At 32.4% G+C, this 16,227-nt stretch overlaps 1 protein-coding gene across 1 annotated transcript; it reads right to left on the minus strand.

Annotated features, from left to right (window-relative positions):
• Positions 1 to 2,533: 2,533 nt before the first annotated feature.
• On the minus strand, positions 2,534 to 8,739 carry Tf2-12_9 (Transposon Tf2-12 polyprotein; the record flags this gene model as incomplete). Its single annotated transcript, XM_066130569.1, has 2 exons — positions 2,534 to 6,184; positions 6,817 to 8,739. The coding sequence occupies 2 exons, from the start codon at positions 8,737 to 8,739 to the stop codon at positions 2,534 to 2,536; spliced, it is 5,574 nt and encodes a 1,857-aa protein (XP_065986873.1).
• Positions 8,740 to 16,227: the final 7,488 nt, after the last annotated feature.

Below are 16,227 nucleotides of genomic sequence, written 5' to 3' on the forward strand. Positions count from 1 at the left end.
AAAATTCTTAAAGGATAAATTAGTTATAATTTATATTAATAAAGCTATTAGAGTAATTAATTTAAGTAATTAGGTATTATATTAGTAATAGGTTATAAACTATAACTAAGTAATCAGAGTTAAAAAGTTATAAGTAAAGCTTATTTAATATAATAATTAATATTAAAAGCTAAGAAGCTAAAGTTTATTTATAAAGTAAATTTAAGGGTCCTTATATATTATAATAATTATTTACCCTAAATATAAGTAATAATATTACTTATATTAGTTTTATTATAATTACTTATATTACTTACTTTATATATAATAAGCACTTTCTTACTAATAGCTTATATTAACTATTATTTTATAATCCCCCTTACTTATACTACGCAGCAGCTTATATAGTTTAGCCCACTCTTATAACCTACACTGCAGCCTGTAGCTAGGTCGTAACATATATTAATAATTATTAGGTATTACTTAGAGTAACATAGTAGTAGTTTAAATAAAAGCTTTTAATATATAATAGCTAAGATTCTTAAGGGATAAGCTAATTATAATTTATATTAATAAAGCTATTAAAGTAATTAATCTAAGCAGTTAAGTATTATATTAGTAATAGGTTATAAATTATAACTAAGTAATTAGAGTTAAAGAGTTATAAGTAAGGCTTATTTAATATAATAATTTATATTAAAAGCTAAAAAGTTAAAGTTTATTTATAAAGTAAATTTAAAGGTTCTTATATATTATAATAATTATTTACCTTAAATATAAGTAATAATATTACTTATATTAGTCTTACTATAATTACTTATATTACTTACTTTATATATAATAAGCACCTTCTTATTAATAGCTTATATTAACTATTATTTTATAGTCCCCCTTACTTATACTATATAATAGCTTATATAGTTTAGCCTACTCTTATAACCTACACTACAGCCTGCGGCTGGGTTATAATAAGTATTAGGCTAGTAATTTCTTAGTATTTAGTATTATATTTTTTAATAATATAGTTATATATATTAACTAGCATGGATTTATTAGGGATTTTAATAAATTAGGCCTTTTTAACGTTTAGGTAATAAATACTCTGGCTAAGCCCTTTTTTACTACTATTAATAATTATTAGTATTTTATTTATTACCGCGCTCCTATTACAGTTAGGATGCGATATTATTACAGGGGGTAAGTAAGCGTAAGGATTTTAAATCTAAAGTCAGAATTAATTTTAGGGGTGGTTTTACAGCGCAATCAGGGTGCGAGGCAAAACGCAAAAAATCTACTTTATAATAAATTATTAAAAATAATAAAAAAGTAAATATAATTTTTTTTTTTTTTTTTATAAAATAATATTAAAAAATAAAATAATAAATTATAAAAGAATTTATTTTAAAAAACTTAAAAAATAAAATATATTATTTATAAAAAAGCTATAAGTGTAACGGCTAAGGTTCCCAAGGGATAAACTAGTCGTAGTTTATGTTGGCAGAGCCACTAGGGCAGTCAATCTGAGCAGTTGGGTGTTACGTTGGTAATAGGTCGTAGACCGTAACCAAGTGATCAGAGTCAAAGAGTTGTAAGCGAGGCTTATTCAATGTAATGATCTGTGTTGAAAGCTAAGGAGCTAGAGGCTATCTATGAAGCGAATTTGGGGGTCCCTATATACTACGGTTGCTAGTTATCGCGGAGGTGAGCATCCTCGATGCTCACTTCCAAACACTGGTGAGCGTTGTGCATGCTCACTTATAATAACTGAGCGTCCTTCCCATTGGTCCTGTCGTGCCGACCAATGTTCCGTGGCCCGTCATGCCTGTGCCGCCCGGCGGCTCCATGCAGCCGGCCCAACCTGCAGCCTACGTGCTGGGTCGTAACACGATGTCCCCTCTCCCATGGTCTTGTCCTCAAGACCTAGGCCTTGTTTCATAAGTAGTTCCTCTGCCCTTTTCTTTTCGTTGGTAAGTTCCTCTTTCTTTTCATCCTTTGTGATGTCCTTCTGACGCCATGTCCAGTCGTACCGTCGTTCCTCGTACCCGAAAGCGAAAAGATCCCTCGTTGAAGGCTCCTTCTACCTTACGGAACGATCGCTTGGCTGATTCCATTGAATCGTTTGGTTACGACGTCATGCCGTGTTCCTTTTGTTCCGCCCGTGGTCTTCGTTGCAAGATGATTGAGCGTTCCTCCAAGTGCGGGGAATGCGTGCGGCGGGGGCGTTCCTGTGATGCTTCTGGTGTCGCGATTAGCTCGCGTAGGTGTCCTTTTGTGTGTCACTGTTTTTTGCTAATGAGTGTCCTTGTAGTTGGTCGCATTATTTCCGAATCGAAACGTTTGGATCAGGAGGAAGAGAGAGCGGAAGAGCAAATGCTCAAGGCTCAGGCTGAGTTGAATGAAGCGCTGGCCCGTCTAGCGCGACTGCGCCGCCAAAAGCGGCAGTTGGTTACCAAGGGTCAACAAATGACTCGCTTGGGTCTGCAATCGCTGGATGAGTTGGAGGAGGAGGAGCGTCGCGAATCCGAGGCTGTTATCGATGCGCAATCTCTAGGCGCTATTGACGTGTTGGATTGGAACGCTGTGTTTGGGGATGCCTTGTTGAATGCTGCTGGTGATACTGCCGTAATAGGTGCTGGCAATTCTTCAGGTGCTCCGTAGGTTCCCATGTGTTTTCCTCGTCTCCATAGCTTTTCCATTTAATGAGATATTGGCGTGTTTTGTTTCTTGTCCTCATGTCTAAGATCCGTTCTACTTCATATTCCGTTTCGTTCATGACTTCGATGTCTTCTTCTGCTGGTGCATTGTTTGGTGCTTTCTCAAGAAGTGAAATGTGTACTATAGGATGATTCCTCATAGTCTTTGGTAATGAAAGTTCGTAGTTGTTTGTCGATATTCTTTTCTTGATAGCGAATGGTCCTAATTTTTTGTAGTCCAATTTGTCGCTTGGTCGCGTTGTTTTGATGTTTCGTCGGAGTAGGTAGACCATGTCTCCCTCCCCAAAGATTGGTCCCTTCGATCTTTTACGATTATGGTATTGTGCCATTCTGTTTCGTACGAATTCCAATTCGTGTCGCATTTCTTCGTGCAATCTCTTCAGTTCATCTGCTTGCAGCATCGCTCGTTCTGCTTGCGGTCCTTCGCGCTGTGTTCGAAATACTTCGGGATTAAATCCGTAATTGGCGTAGGCTGGTGTTTGCTTTGTCGATTCTGATATCGAGCTATTGTAAGCCAATTGCGCTGTAGGTAACCATTTAACCCAATCGTCCTGTTGATGATTGATGTAACATCGTAGATACTGTTCAAGCGTCTGGTTCAATCTTTCCGTCTGTCCATCTGTCTGTGGATGGTATGCGGTGCTTAACTTGTGATTCGTTCCAAGTTGTGCCATAAGTGCTTGCCAAAACTTAGAAGTAAATGTACTTCCTCTGTCCGATATGATTTCTTCTGGCAGTCCATGGTTACTTGCTATTGTTCGTAAGAACACATATGCAAGTTCTTCTGCATTGCTTGCTTCTCTGTACGGTAAAAAGTATCCGTATTTTGTGAGTCTATCCGTGACCACGAATATGCTGTCATATTCCACGTTGGTCATTGGTTCTTTTGACATTGGTAGCTTCGTAATATGATCGAAAGCTATCGATTCCCATGGTCGTGTTGGTACTGGTAATGGTTGCAGTTCTCCGTATGGCTTATGTCGTGAAGCCTTACTTTTTCCGCATTGTATGCATTCGTTGACAACCTTTTCGACCATTTTCTTGATTCCTGAGAAATCGTATTGTCGTCGTATCTTATCCAGTGTCTTGCGGATTCCTTGATGTCCGTAGACTGGATGTTCATGCATTTCTTTGATGCATTCTTCTTGTAATTCTGGTGGTATCCAGATTTTCTCTCCATACATTGGTACTCCTCCTGGGTGGCATGTGCATCCCGTCGGTACGTCCCCAATGTGTTGTATATTGTCTGTTGCCCATTGGTGTATTTTGCCGTATACTGGGTCTTCTTTCTGTACTTTCAATATGGCATTCAGTTGTTTCTGCTGGAAATTGCCATTTTTATTGATCTCAAGGAGTGGTCCTGTTGCTGTAGGTACTCCTGTATCGTAGTCGCTTCTTCGACTTAGAGCGTCTGCTCGTCCGTTCTCGGATCCTTTTCGATGGATGATTTCGTAGTCGAATTCTGAAAGATATTCGGCCCATCGAATTTGTCGTCCATTCAATTGTTGCGTCGTCGCAAAATGAGAGATGTTCTTATGATCGGTATACACCTTAACTTTGTGTTTGCTTCCCATGAGATAGTGTCTAAATTCCTTGAAAGCATTGATGATTGCTAGGAATTCTTTGTCGTAGATGGGGTAGTTGAGTTCTGCTCCATGAAGTTTCTTCGAGTAGAACGCAATAGGGTGTAGTTTTCCGTCATCGTCTCTTTGTCCAACTTGTGCTCCTAGAGCAAAGTCTGATGAGTCGGTTTCTAGTTCCGTTTCTTTTTCTGGGTCGAAGGTTCTCAAAACAGGTTCGGATGTGATGAGTTCTTTGATCTTGTCAAAGGCACATTGCGCCTCATCGTTCCAATTCCACTGCTTATCCTTCTTGGTGAGTTCATCCAAGGGTGCTGCGATTTCGCCGTAGCTCTTGATGAATCTCCTGTAATAGTTCGCAAAGCCTCTAAAGCTTTGTATGTCCTTGACATTCTTCGGTGTTGGCCAGTTCCTTACTGCCTCAATCTTTGTCTTTTCCATTCGTATCTCGTTTGGTCGTATCGTGTGTCCTAGGAAGTCTACTTCCTGGGTATGGAATTTGCTTTTTGCTGGTTCCACTAGTAACTTCGCGTCTTGTAGCGCTTGTAGTACCTTGTGTACATGTCTTTTGTGGTCTTCCAGGGTTTTTGAGAAGATCAGTATATCGTCCAGATACACTACCACAAAATTGTCCAAATATTTTCGTAGTACGCTGTTGATCATTCGTTGGAATGTCGCTGGTGCGTTGGTAAGCCCGAATGGCATTACCAGGTATTCGAATAGTCCGAACTTCGTTCTAAAGGCTGTCTTCCATTCATGGCCTTTCTTTATTCGAATCAAATTGTATGCTCCCTTCAGGTCCAAAGCGGTGAACCAATTCATTCCGTGCAATCGGTCCCGTAGTTCCGATATTAGTGGCAACGGTGTTCGATCCTTCATGGTAATCGCGTTCAATCGCCGATAGTCCACTACTAACCGCAGTTTCCCGTTTTTCTTTGGAACAAACATAACTGGGTATCCAGCTTCTGATGTGGATGCTCTGATGTAGCCTTTCGCTAACATCTCGTCGATGTACTCCCGTAGTGTTTCGAGTTCTCTTGCGTTTAAGTTGTAAATCTTATGGAATGTTGTCGACTTTCCGTCTATCAATTCAATCTGATGATCCCATTGGCTGTGTTCTGGTAATCCGGTTTCTAATTCTTCTGCGAATAATTTTTCGTATTTCCGGTATTCCTTAGGGATATTCTTGAGTCTTTCTTCTTTCGTTATTGGGCTTTTGTCGTCTTTATCGTTCTCGTTCCTCTTTTCTCCTTCGAGTTTCTTGTTTGTGTTCGCGAGGTCTTTCCTTAAGGTGGCAATAACCTTTCGGATCTTGGCTTTTGTCTTCTTGTTGCTTATTGTTGTTCGTATCCCGGTTTGTAGCGCCGTCGAGGTCGTTACGGTGGATCCAATTGTTTTGACTGCTTTTCTGCCGCTTGTTTGTTGTCGTTGGTCCTTGGATAACTTGCTTGAAGGTTCTTTTTCTTCAGAACTCTGTTCATGAGCTAAGTTATGACGAAATTTCGTTCTTTCTTCCGAATTCTGCTGATTCTGTTGGCCTGAAGTCTCGTTCCACTTCAGTTGGCCTGTCCTCCAGTTGATCAGTGGGTTACTCTCCCATAACCATGGGTACCCTAACACTAGGTCGTGTTCCGATACGTCCATAACATCGAGTTGAATCACTTCTGAATGACTTTGAATCTGTACTTCGAGATGATCAGTCTCTTGGTTAATGATTCCGTCATTATAGGCAAAAAGTTTTCCTTCGATATCAGTTAACTCGTATGGTGCCTCTTTGTGTTTCCACGGTAGTTGGTAACGATTCACAACTCTGGGTGAGATATAGTTGCCCATCGCGCCACTGTCCACAAGTATGCGAACGCGATGTCCCATGACTTCGGCGTCTAATACCATTTTGTCGCTTCGTCCGTTCTGGGTTGCGTTGAGGGTCATTAGCGTCTTTCTTTTCATGCCAGCCTGTAGCCCTTTTACAGATGGCGTGCCTCGTTTTTTGAGTTTTCCGGAATAGATTCTTCTGCGATTTGTCGTTTCATTTCTTGGTACCATTCTGTAGGTCCAGTTCCGTTTTGCGGGTGCTTGAAGCAAAACCCATCGTCAAACATTTGACATAGGCGATTGTAAATTTGGTTTTTCATTTCTCCGTGTTTTTCGCATCTTGGGTTGTCGCAGTTTACCGCATATTTCCTGTTGCATCTGGGGTTGAACTTCTGTTCGTTGTACCACTTATCCAACTGTTGTTCACTGTGGTATGTTGATTCTGTGGTTCCCCTGGGGTCTTTCTGTTCGAGTATGTCTAATGCTCGCTGTGTCCGTTTGTATGCTGCTGGTGTTCCACATTGCCACTTGTGCCATTCCCTGGCCTTATCTACCATATGTTCTGAACAATTAGGTAGTGGGCATACCATGTGGTCTTTTGTTTCACATCGAGGTGACTTGAGTAGTAACTCCCTTCTGTGTGTTGGGATTTTTCCCTCATACACATACTGATGCCACTGCCTGTTCTTCGTATGTACATGTAACTGGCATGTGTCTGATTCACATACGTCCGTAGGATCTGTATGAGCTCGGCATTTGATGGGTGTGTTTGAATCGGGTTCCAAGATCATCGTTTGATCGTTATTGATTATCTTCACTCTCCATTCTAGGAGTTCCCATCTGAAGTATGGTGCTTTGATCGGATATCCTTTCATCCTGATCGGAAACGCATCCAATCGTGCCTTGGTTTGAAAGTGTGCCTGGCACATTGCAAACGCGCATGATGCCCATGCTAAACGTGTATGTTCCGCGTGTCTTGGTGAGAGTCTAGGATCGTCTTCCTTCTCTCCTTCCGGAAACCATAGTGTCTGGTTTTCCATTGCCGTGGTGGTGTCCACTGCTAGAATAGGAATTGCGAAATGTTTTCCTGTTGGTGCGGGGAAATATCGCTGTACAGCTTGTTCTTGTGTGGCTGTCAGCCTTGCAGGCGTTTCTTCCTCGCTTCGTTCGTCTTCGGACGCTTCTGGAGTATCTAGGATTGCGTTGTCGTCATCGACGCTCATTTCCCTTACTCTATCTTCCGGTTCGTCGAAGGTGGTGAGGATTTGTGCGTCTTGCTCCTCCCTATATTGTTGTTCCCTTCGATTCTTCCTTGCTTCTGCTTGTTGTCGCACCCAATCGAGAATTTCTTGGTGCGAGTCTTCGTCCAAATATTCTGGCGATTTTGGTTCATGGAGTTCCTTTCGTCCCGTCATTGCAAGCGTTCTCTTTTCCATTGATTGTTCGTCCAGGTCTTCTTGTACCAGTTGTTTGGCTACTTGCAGTCCGTTTCCTATGAAGTTCATAATTTTCTTCTTTGGTTTTCTTGGTTCTTTTGGAAACCATCCTCTTTCTTGTTTGCTGCTCATGTGAACGTAGCAGTTGTCGTCATAGCAGAAGGTCCAGTTGAGGTTCTTATGTTCCACCTCTGATTCGGTAACTTCGATTTTCTGTTGGTTAGTAGAATTGAGTTGTTTCTTACCTCCTTCTGGTACTGGCTTCCATTCTTTCCTGGGTTTCTTGCATTTATTGGCGAAATGTCCTGGTTTTCCGCAGTTGTAGCATTTCTTTTCCTTTTTGTCGTCTTTCTTGGTAGCGTCAAGCTCCATTCGTCCAGGGTTAAGAGTGTGACCATAGGCAATAGGTTCGTCACGCTTTCTGCGTTGATTGGCTTGGTAACTCTTCCCTTTGGCAGGGCTCCAGGTTCCTTTACCCTGTTTCTTCTGTATGCGTCGCTGATACTGTCTGTCGTCGATTCGTACCGCCATAGCGATGTAGTCCGATAAGTTGTCTGGTCTGTTCTCCCTGTAGAGTTCATCTTTGACTTCTTCCTTAAGTCCTTTATAGAAAGCTGACATAAGAGGTTCGTCCTCCCAGTCAAGCTGAGATGCAAGTTGTCTGAAGCGAGCGGCATAATCGGATGCCGATCCCTTCTGCTTGAGCCCGTCGATGTAGTACTCAGCAGCCCTAGCTTCGTCAACTGTTCCAAAGGCCTTTTTGATAGCTTTTTCGAATTCATCGTAACTTTCGAAAATGGTGTTGGTTTCTTCTTCGCGGTCGTCTTTTTCTTTGTTAAGGTAGTCCCTCATAATGGGTTCAAACCATGCGAGTGCCACTCCCGTCATACACCCTCCTGCGTGCAGTACCTTGGCAGAGGATTCTTCCATTTTGGTCGGGAATTGTCGGTGGTAAGCCCTGAGTTGAGTGAGGAATCCTTGAAGCGCACCCGGGGATCCGTCGTACGGTCCTGGTGCCCTGGGTCTAAGGATTTCTCCCAAGTCCTTTTTAATTGTGGCCGCAGTCGTGGCTTGTTCCTGCCGTTCTTCTTCCATCTGTTGGACCCGTTCCCGAAGGCGTATGATCTCAGCAAGCATGTCGTGAGCAGAGATGGTGGTTGGTCCCTCTCGGGTTTCATTGGATCCAGATGCGGTGGTAGTCTCGCGTGGTGCCATGTTGACAGTTATCAGGTATTGCTCAGAGTGACGCGGTAGTAGTCTGAACAAGAGCTTTCAACGTGTAACGGCTAAGGTTCCCAAGGGATAAACTAGTCGTAGTTTATGTTGGCAGAGCCACTAGGGCAGTCAATCTGAGCAGTTGGGTGTTACGTTGGTAATAGGTCGTAGACCGTAACCAAGTGATCAGAGTCAAAGAGTTGTAAGCGAGGCTTATTCAATGTAATGATCTGTGTTGAAAGCTAAGGAGCTAGAGGCTATCTATGAAGCGAATTTGGGGGTCCCTATATACTACGGTTGCTAGTTATCGCGGAGGTGAGCATCCTCGATGCTCACTTCCAAACACTGGTGAGCGTTGTGCATGCTCACTTATAATAACTGAGCGTCCTTCCCATTGGTCCTGTCGTGCCGACCAATGTTCCGTGGCCCGTCATGCCTGTGCCGCCCGGCGGCTCCATGCAGCCGGCCCAACCTGCAGCCTACGTGCTGGGTCGTAACAATAAGCTAATATAAAAAGAAAAATACTAATAACTTTTAATATAATCTAAGATAAATAAAGTAATAAAATAATATTAAATACTAAAATTATAAGATATTATATTTATATACTTATAAATAATAATATAATAAGTAATTATATTTTATTTAAAGTTATTAATTATTATTAATTATTATAAAAATATAAAAAAATATTATATAAGTTAATTAATATTAAAGGAAAACTTTTTACTTATAATAATAAAATTATTAATTAAAAAATTAATTATTTTAAAGTATAAATTTAAAGTTATTTAGAAATAATTTAACTTAATATTATAAATATATTAGAATATAATTTAATATTAAAGTATTTATAATTATAAAAAAATAATTTATTAATTAACTAAAAAATAAGCTAATTAAAGTAAAATAAAATTTTAAGCTAATAAAATTAATAAAATTTAAAAAAAAAAAAAAATTTTTATTATAATTTAGCTTATAAATAAAATTCTAAAAAAAAGAAACCTTTAAATAAATTATTTAAAAACTAATAATAATAAATAAATAATATAAAAATAATAAATATAAGGAAAAAAATAATTAGATTTATTATAATAATTTTAATAATATTATAAACTAAAATATAAATAATAATAAATAATAAAAAAATAAAAGCTAAAATTTAAAAAATTATTATTATTTTAAAAAAAAACCTTATAAATATAAATAAGAAATTTAAAAAAAAAAAAAATAATAATAATAAAAATAATAAAAGCTTAATAATAAAAGAAAAAAAACTTAAAAATATCCCTAAAAAATACTAAAAATATAAAAAGTTATTTATAAAAAAATTAAAAACTAAATTATTAAAATATAATTAATAAAATTATTAAATTAAATTAATAAAATTATTAAATTAAATTAATAAATAAAAAGTTAATAATATTTTATAAAATTTATAATTTAAATATAAAAAAACTTAAAATATTATAAAAGTATATTAATAAAATATTAATAAAAAGCTATATTAAAATATTTATATTAAAAGCTAAATACTTAATTATATTTATTTTAAAAAAAAAATAAGAAATTATAATTAATAATAAACTATTAATAATTAAATATAATTATTATAAAAAATTAAATATTATTATTACTTATTTTTAAATTATAAAACTAATTATATAAAATAAATTAATTTATTATTTTAGACCTAAAAAAATATATAATTTAATTTAAATAAAAAAAGGCTATAAATAAAAAATAACTTTTAAAATAAAGTTTAAATTATTTAAATACTTAGTAATATTATTTAAGCTTATTAATATATTAATAATATTTTAATAAATAATTAATAATATATTATAAAAATATTTAAATAATTTTATAATAATATATTTAAATAATATATTAATCTTCTTAAAAACCTTAAAAAATTATAAAAAATATATATATAAAATATTATAAATACTATAAAATATAAAATTATTAATAAAATTAATAAAAAGTAAATTTTATATTTAAAAAGTAAACTTTTTAAAATATATAATATAATTAAATAAAATATAAATAAAAAAATTTAAAGTAAAAATAATAAAAAACTAATTAATATTAAAAAATATTAAAAATATATAAAGCTTTAAAAGCTTTATAAATTATTATAAAAAATTTATTAAAAGTTATAATAAAATTATAATACTTTTAAATAAACTTATTAAAAAAAATAAGTAATAAAATTAAAATAATAAAATATAATATACTTTTAATAAAATTAAAAAACTTATTATATTTAAACTTATTTTAAAAAGCTTTAATTTAAAAAAAAAAAATAAAACTAAAAATTAATTTTTTAAACTTTACTTTAAAAGTATAAATTAAATAATAAAATAATAATAAAAAACTATATTTTATTATATTTTACTTAAAAAAACTTTATAAAATAAAATTTAATTATTTTATTTATAATAAAAATTTTTAATAATTATTAATACTTTTAAGAAATTTAAATATTATTTTATAAAAAGTAAATATAAAATTAAGGTATATATTAATTATAAAAATATTTTTTATTTTATAATAATATAATAATTAAATAAATAATAAATTTAATAAGTTAAATATTTTTTAGAATTTAATTATAAAATTATTTATTAAAAAAAATCTAAAAATAAATAAGTAAATACTTTAAGTTAAAAAAGTAATTATAATATAAAAGTACTTATAATAATAAAATAACTTTTTAAGATTAATAAAAATAATAACTTTTAATAAAAATAATTAAATATTATATTAAAAGTATAAAATAAAAACCTAATATATAAGAAAATCTAATAATAAGTAAAAAAAAAGGTTAGGTTTATAAATATACTAAAAAAATATCTTATAAAACCTAAAATTATCTTAAAGTATTATAAAAAAACCTAAATACCTTTAAAGTTATAAAAAAAATATATTAAAAAAATACATAAATATTTAGCTTATAAATACTAAGAAATCTATAAAATACTAAATAAAATATAATAATAATATAATCTTTTAAGAATTAAGAAAATAATTAAAAAGGTTATTAATAAATATATATAATATAAAAAAAGTAAAGCTTTATAATATAAGCTATATAAAAAATTATAATTATTATTAATACTAATATAATTATAAGAATTAATAGCTTTTAATTATATTATAAAACTATTAATATTAAAAAAACTAATAACTAATATAAAATATAATAATATATTTATAATTATAAATAAACTTATAAAGTATAAATACTTTTTATTATATAAAAAAATAAATAATATAAAAAAACTTATATATATATTTTTATAAATAATAATAAGTAATTATAAGCTATTAAAGGAAATTATATTAAATAAAAAAAATATATTTACTTCTAAGTTTTAATAAATATTTATAATATAACTTAAAATAAATTATAAGTTAAATATTATATATTATTTATAAATAAATAAATAAATAAAAAAATTAAATTAAATACTTAAATAATATTTATAATATTATATTAATTATTAATAAAATAATTAAATAAAATAATTATTTATAATATAATTAGCTTATAATAGCTTAATATTAGAATTAATAAAGTAAATATTAGCTTATATTAATTATAAATTTAATTTTAAAGTATTTTAAATATAATATAAAAAACTATAAATAAAATAAGTAATATTATAAGTAAATAAACTAAAAAAATTATATAAAAAAATATAATATAAATTAGAATTTATATAAAAAAAAATAATATAATATTATAATTAAAAAAATTAAAAAAATTAATTTTTAAGAAAAAAAATATAATTTATTTACTTTAATAAAATATTAAAATAATATAATTAAATAATAAATTAAATTATAAAAAATTAAAATTATTTATTATTAAAAAATAAATATTAATAAATAATTATAAACTTTTATTATTAAAAACTATAAAAAATTATTTTATAATATATATTTTATTTTTTAAGAAAGTATTAAATAATATATTAATAAAAAAAAATATTAAAGTTTTAAATAATAAAAAATATAAAATAAAATAAATTCTAAATATAAAAATAAAAAATAAAATATATTAATATTTTATTAAGTAAAAAAACTATAAATATAAAAAAAATATATAAAAACTTATAAAATACCTAAGAAAATACTAGTACTTATTAAAGTAGTTTTACTAAAAAGTATAAAAAATATAAAAGGACCTAGATTTAAAAACTTTTTACTTAACCTAAAAATAAACTAATTACTTTTTTTAGAAATATTTATTATACTTAAATTATTTATTATTTAATACTTATAAGTATTTAAAGTAAATAAAATTTTATTTTTAATATTTAATTTTATTATATTATAATAAAATAATTCTAAACTTTTATTTTTAATATAATTTTAGATTTTTTATATTTAAGTTAATTAATTTATAATTATAAAAAACTAAAATTAAAAATTAGCTAGCTATATATAAAGCTTTAATAGCTTATTACTTACTTTTTTCTTTTTTAATTTTAGTTTTTTTTATTATTTTAATAAGTATATTACTAAGAAATATTATTAATAAAAGAATATAAATAAAATAAAAGCTATAATAATACTTATAAAAAAAAGCTATTAAAATACTATTATATAGGTAATTATATTATATATACTTATTATATTATAATTTCTTATTTATTATATAATAAGATTTATTATTTTTAAAATAATAAGTATAAGGTATATTTATAAAATAATTAAATAAATTTATAATACTAATAAAATTAATATATTTATAATTATTATTTTTTTTTATATTTAATTTTAGCTTAAAAATATAACTAAATATAATATTAATAAAATATTCTAAAAAATAAAAGAAAAAAGAAACTTATTAATAAAAAAAAAAAGCTATAAAATTATTTATAAAATAAAACTTAGATCTTAAAAATAAAACTATAAAAAAAGGGATATTATATTATAATCTAATTATATATAAAAAGTAAGCTATAAGTTAAGCTAGTTATATAAGTTATAAAGTAATATAAGTAAAGTAAATAATAAATTAATAACTAAAGTAATTATTATATTTAAATTATAAAAAAAACTATAATTTATATAAGTAAAATTATAATTATAATAATAATTTAAAAAGAAATATTATAATAAAAAAAATAATTTATTATAATATATAAAAACTTTTAATTTTACTTTATAAATAAACTTTAATTTCTTAGTTTTTAATATTAATTATTATATTAAATAAGCTTTACTTATAACTTTTTAACTCTAATTACTTAATTATAATTTATAACCTATTATTAATATAATACTTAACTACTTAGATTAATTGCCCTAATAGCTTTACTAATATAAACTACAACTAGTTTATCCCTTAGGAACCTTAGCCGTTACAAACGGCATCTATCTCTTCTCCGACACTCCTTGAATGGATTCGGGTACTCGGCTGGATAATCTGATGTTGGTACTCTGGTGTATCAGCCGCCTACTGATGGATTTGACTTGATTCGAAGTGACATGCTGGCTGGGGAGGAGGAATCAATTTGGAATCACAAGAGGCCAACTGTGTCGATTGCGGTTTCTGGCAAAGGCACCATTCTAGGGGATGGGAAAGAGCTAGCTTTCAAGAGCGGGTTCGTTTTCTTCATTGTAATAGAAACAAGGACAAGAATGCGCTCTGCTGGTGCCCTGCAGATATCTGTACGCTGTTCGGAGTGCGGAAAATCCTCACGGGTAATATCGAGCTGCCATTATTCATATCTGCTTGCTTATGTTATAATCGATTGCTAGGCGCATTGAACACTCTGTTGATATATGCCATGAACACCCAAATTTATCCCAATTCAAGTCTCGGGTGCGGCAATTACATTCAGAGACGTGTCATAATACCCTGTGAGTAGGGCGAAACTAGATAATGCGTCTAGTTGGATCTGAAATGCATTATTCTTGAGTTAAAGTATGACGAACAGAAACCTGCGGCATGTACTTGTTAAAAGATATCCCTTCAATGAAACCCCCTTGCCACAGTAGTCGTCTGGTTTGTCCATTGAGCTGTAGGGCAAAAGAATCCAGTAATACCGATCACGGGCCAAATCGCCCCTAAATCCAGCTTGTAAGTGTATTCTTATTGCTCTTGGCATTCTTAAATATATGAGCAGAGCTGACTCACAAGGAAATTGAATTGTGACACGAGACGGATGACTTATTTCGTTTTAACCGTTGGTACTATTGCACAGCAGCACCTGGGCCTTGTCACATAATGCCTGACTGCTTACTATGACTGGCTTTGCAAAAACGTTCATTTTCGCTCAAAAACCCATCAAAGACTTCGTCTGTTAATACATGCAAGCAGTCTTCTCAGAGATTTCCAAAAGTAAAGGTTCACAATAGCAAAGCGGCAAGTGAGATGGATTGGGCAGCCCAGCCGTCACACGATAGCTCCTAGCCCGGGCCTCGAGGGCATGGGTATCAATGTCTAAATCTCCAAACTCACAGGGCTGTAGAAAGTGCTAAAATGCCTCACCTTTGTTCACACGGGGGCCGGCCTGTCGCCTCAGGGACCCCGGACTAACGTCTCCCGGTTGGTTCGTGTCCGATAGCTCGGCAGTCGCCCCGTCAGGAATGCCGTTTGACTCATTGCCCGTCGCCAAGCTTCCCACAGTCCGAGAACCAATAATCCATATGCCAAATTGCGTTGTTCGGCGTAATCTAGGGGGAAGCCTCTGCTGCGGCATGGATATCCTGGCCATCAAGACGGGGTCTCCATGGGTTTGGGGCCGAAAATCTGCAGGGTCCCAACGCGCTTGGTCGTGGCAGGACAGACGGCAGGGATTCAATCAAGCCATGGAGATCTTTGGGCGTTTCAACTTCATTCTCATAATGTCTGCTTTGTAATTGTGAAGCTTGTCCAGGGCCACGAGCAGTTTAGAATTCTTCCTGTCTGGTAGCGTCGGCTCACTGGGATCCCTGCGCTGATTCGGCTCCTCCGGCTCCGGCTCCGGCTCGTATTTCTGGATCTTTCGGCAGTAAATGTGACAGATCAAACGAATACGAATAGTTGGTTAATAATAATGCCTGTTCTCGATTTATACTTTCCCACCTTATTATATATCACGTTTGACGGGCATCGAGGAAATTTCCACGCTCAACTTCCCACCTTTGGTCGTGAAGATGTATCTTGATCATGATAAAAGTCCATAGGCTCCGCAATTTGGAGAAGGGTATCTGTCTCGCAGTCCGCGGTGATGGAGCCGGTTGAATTTGAGTTACTCAGTCTGGGGTTTGGCAGCGTCCGAAGGGGCACCGGTTGACAATCAAGACTCTTGGCATTCCAATGCCCGTTTACGCACATTTAGTAGCGTAATAGAAACCCTCTATTCGGTATATTTACTCCATTCAAGTTGCTTTCCTCCGGGCTGTTGATCCACTTGTTTCATACGCCCTAGCAACCTGGGAAATGGTTCCGTCTGTGATTTTTTGTCCCATCTCTTACTTCGCAGC

This window comes from Metarhizium brunneum, chromosome 3, assembly GCF_013426205.1.
Source record: "Metarhizium brunneum chromosome 3, complete sequence".
NCBI lineage: Eukaryota > Fungi > Ascomycota > Sordariomycetes > Hypocreales > Clavicipitaceae > Metarhizium > Metarhizium brunneum.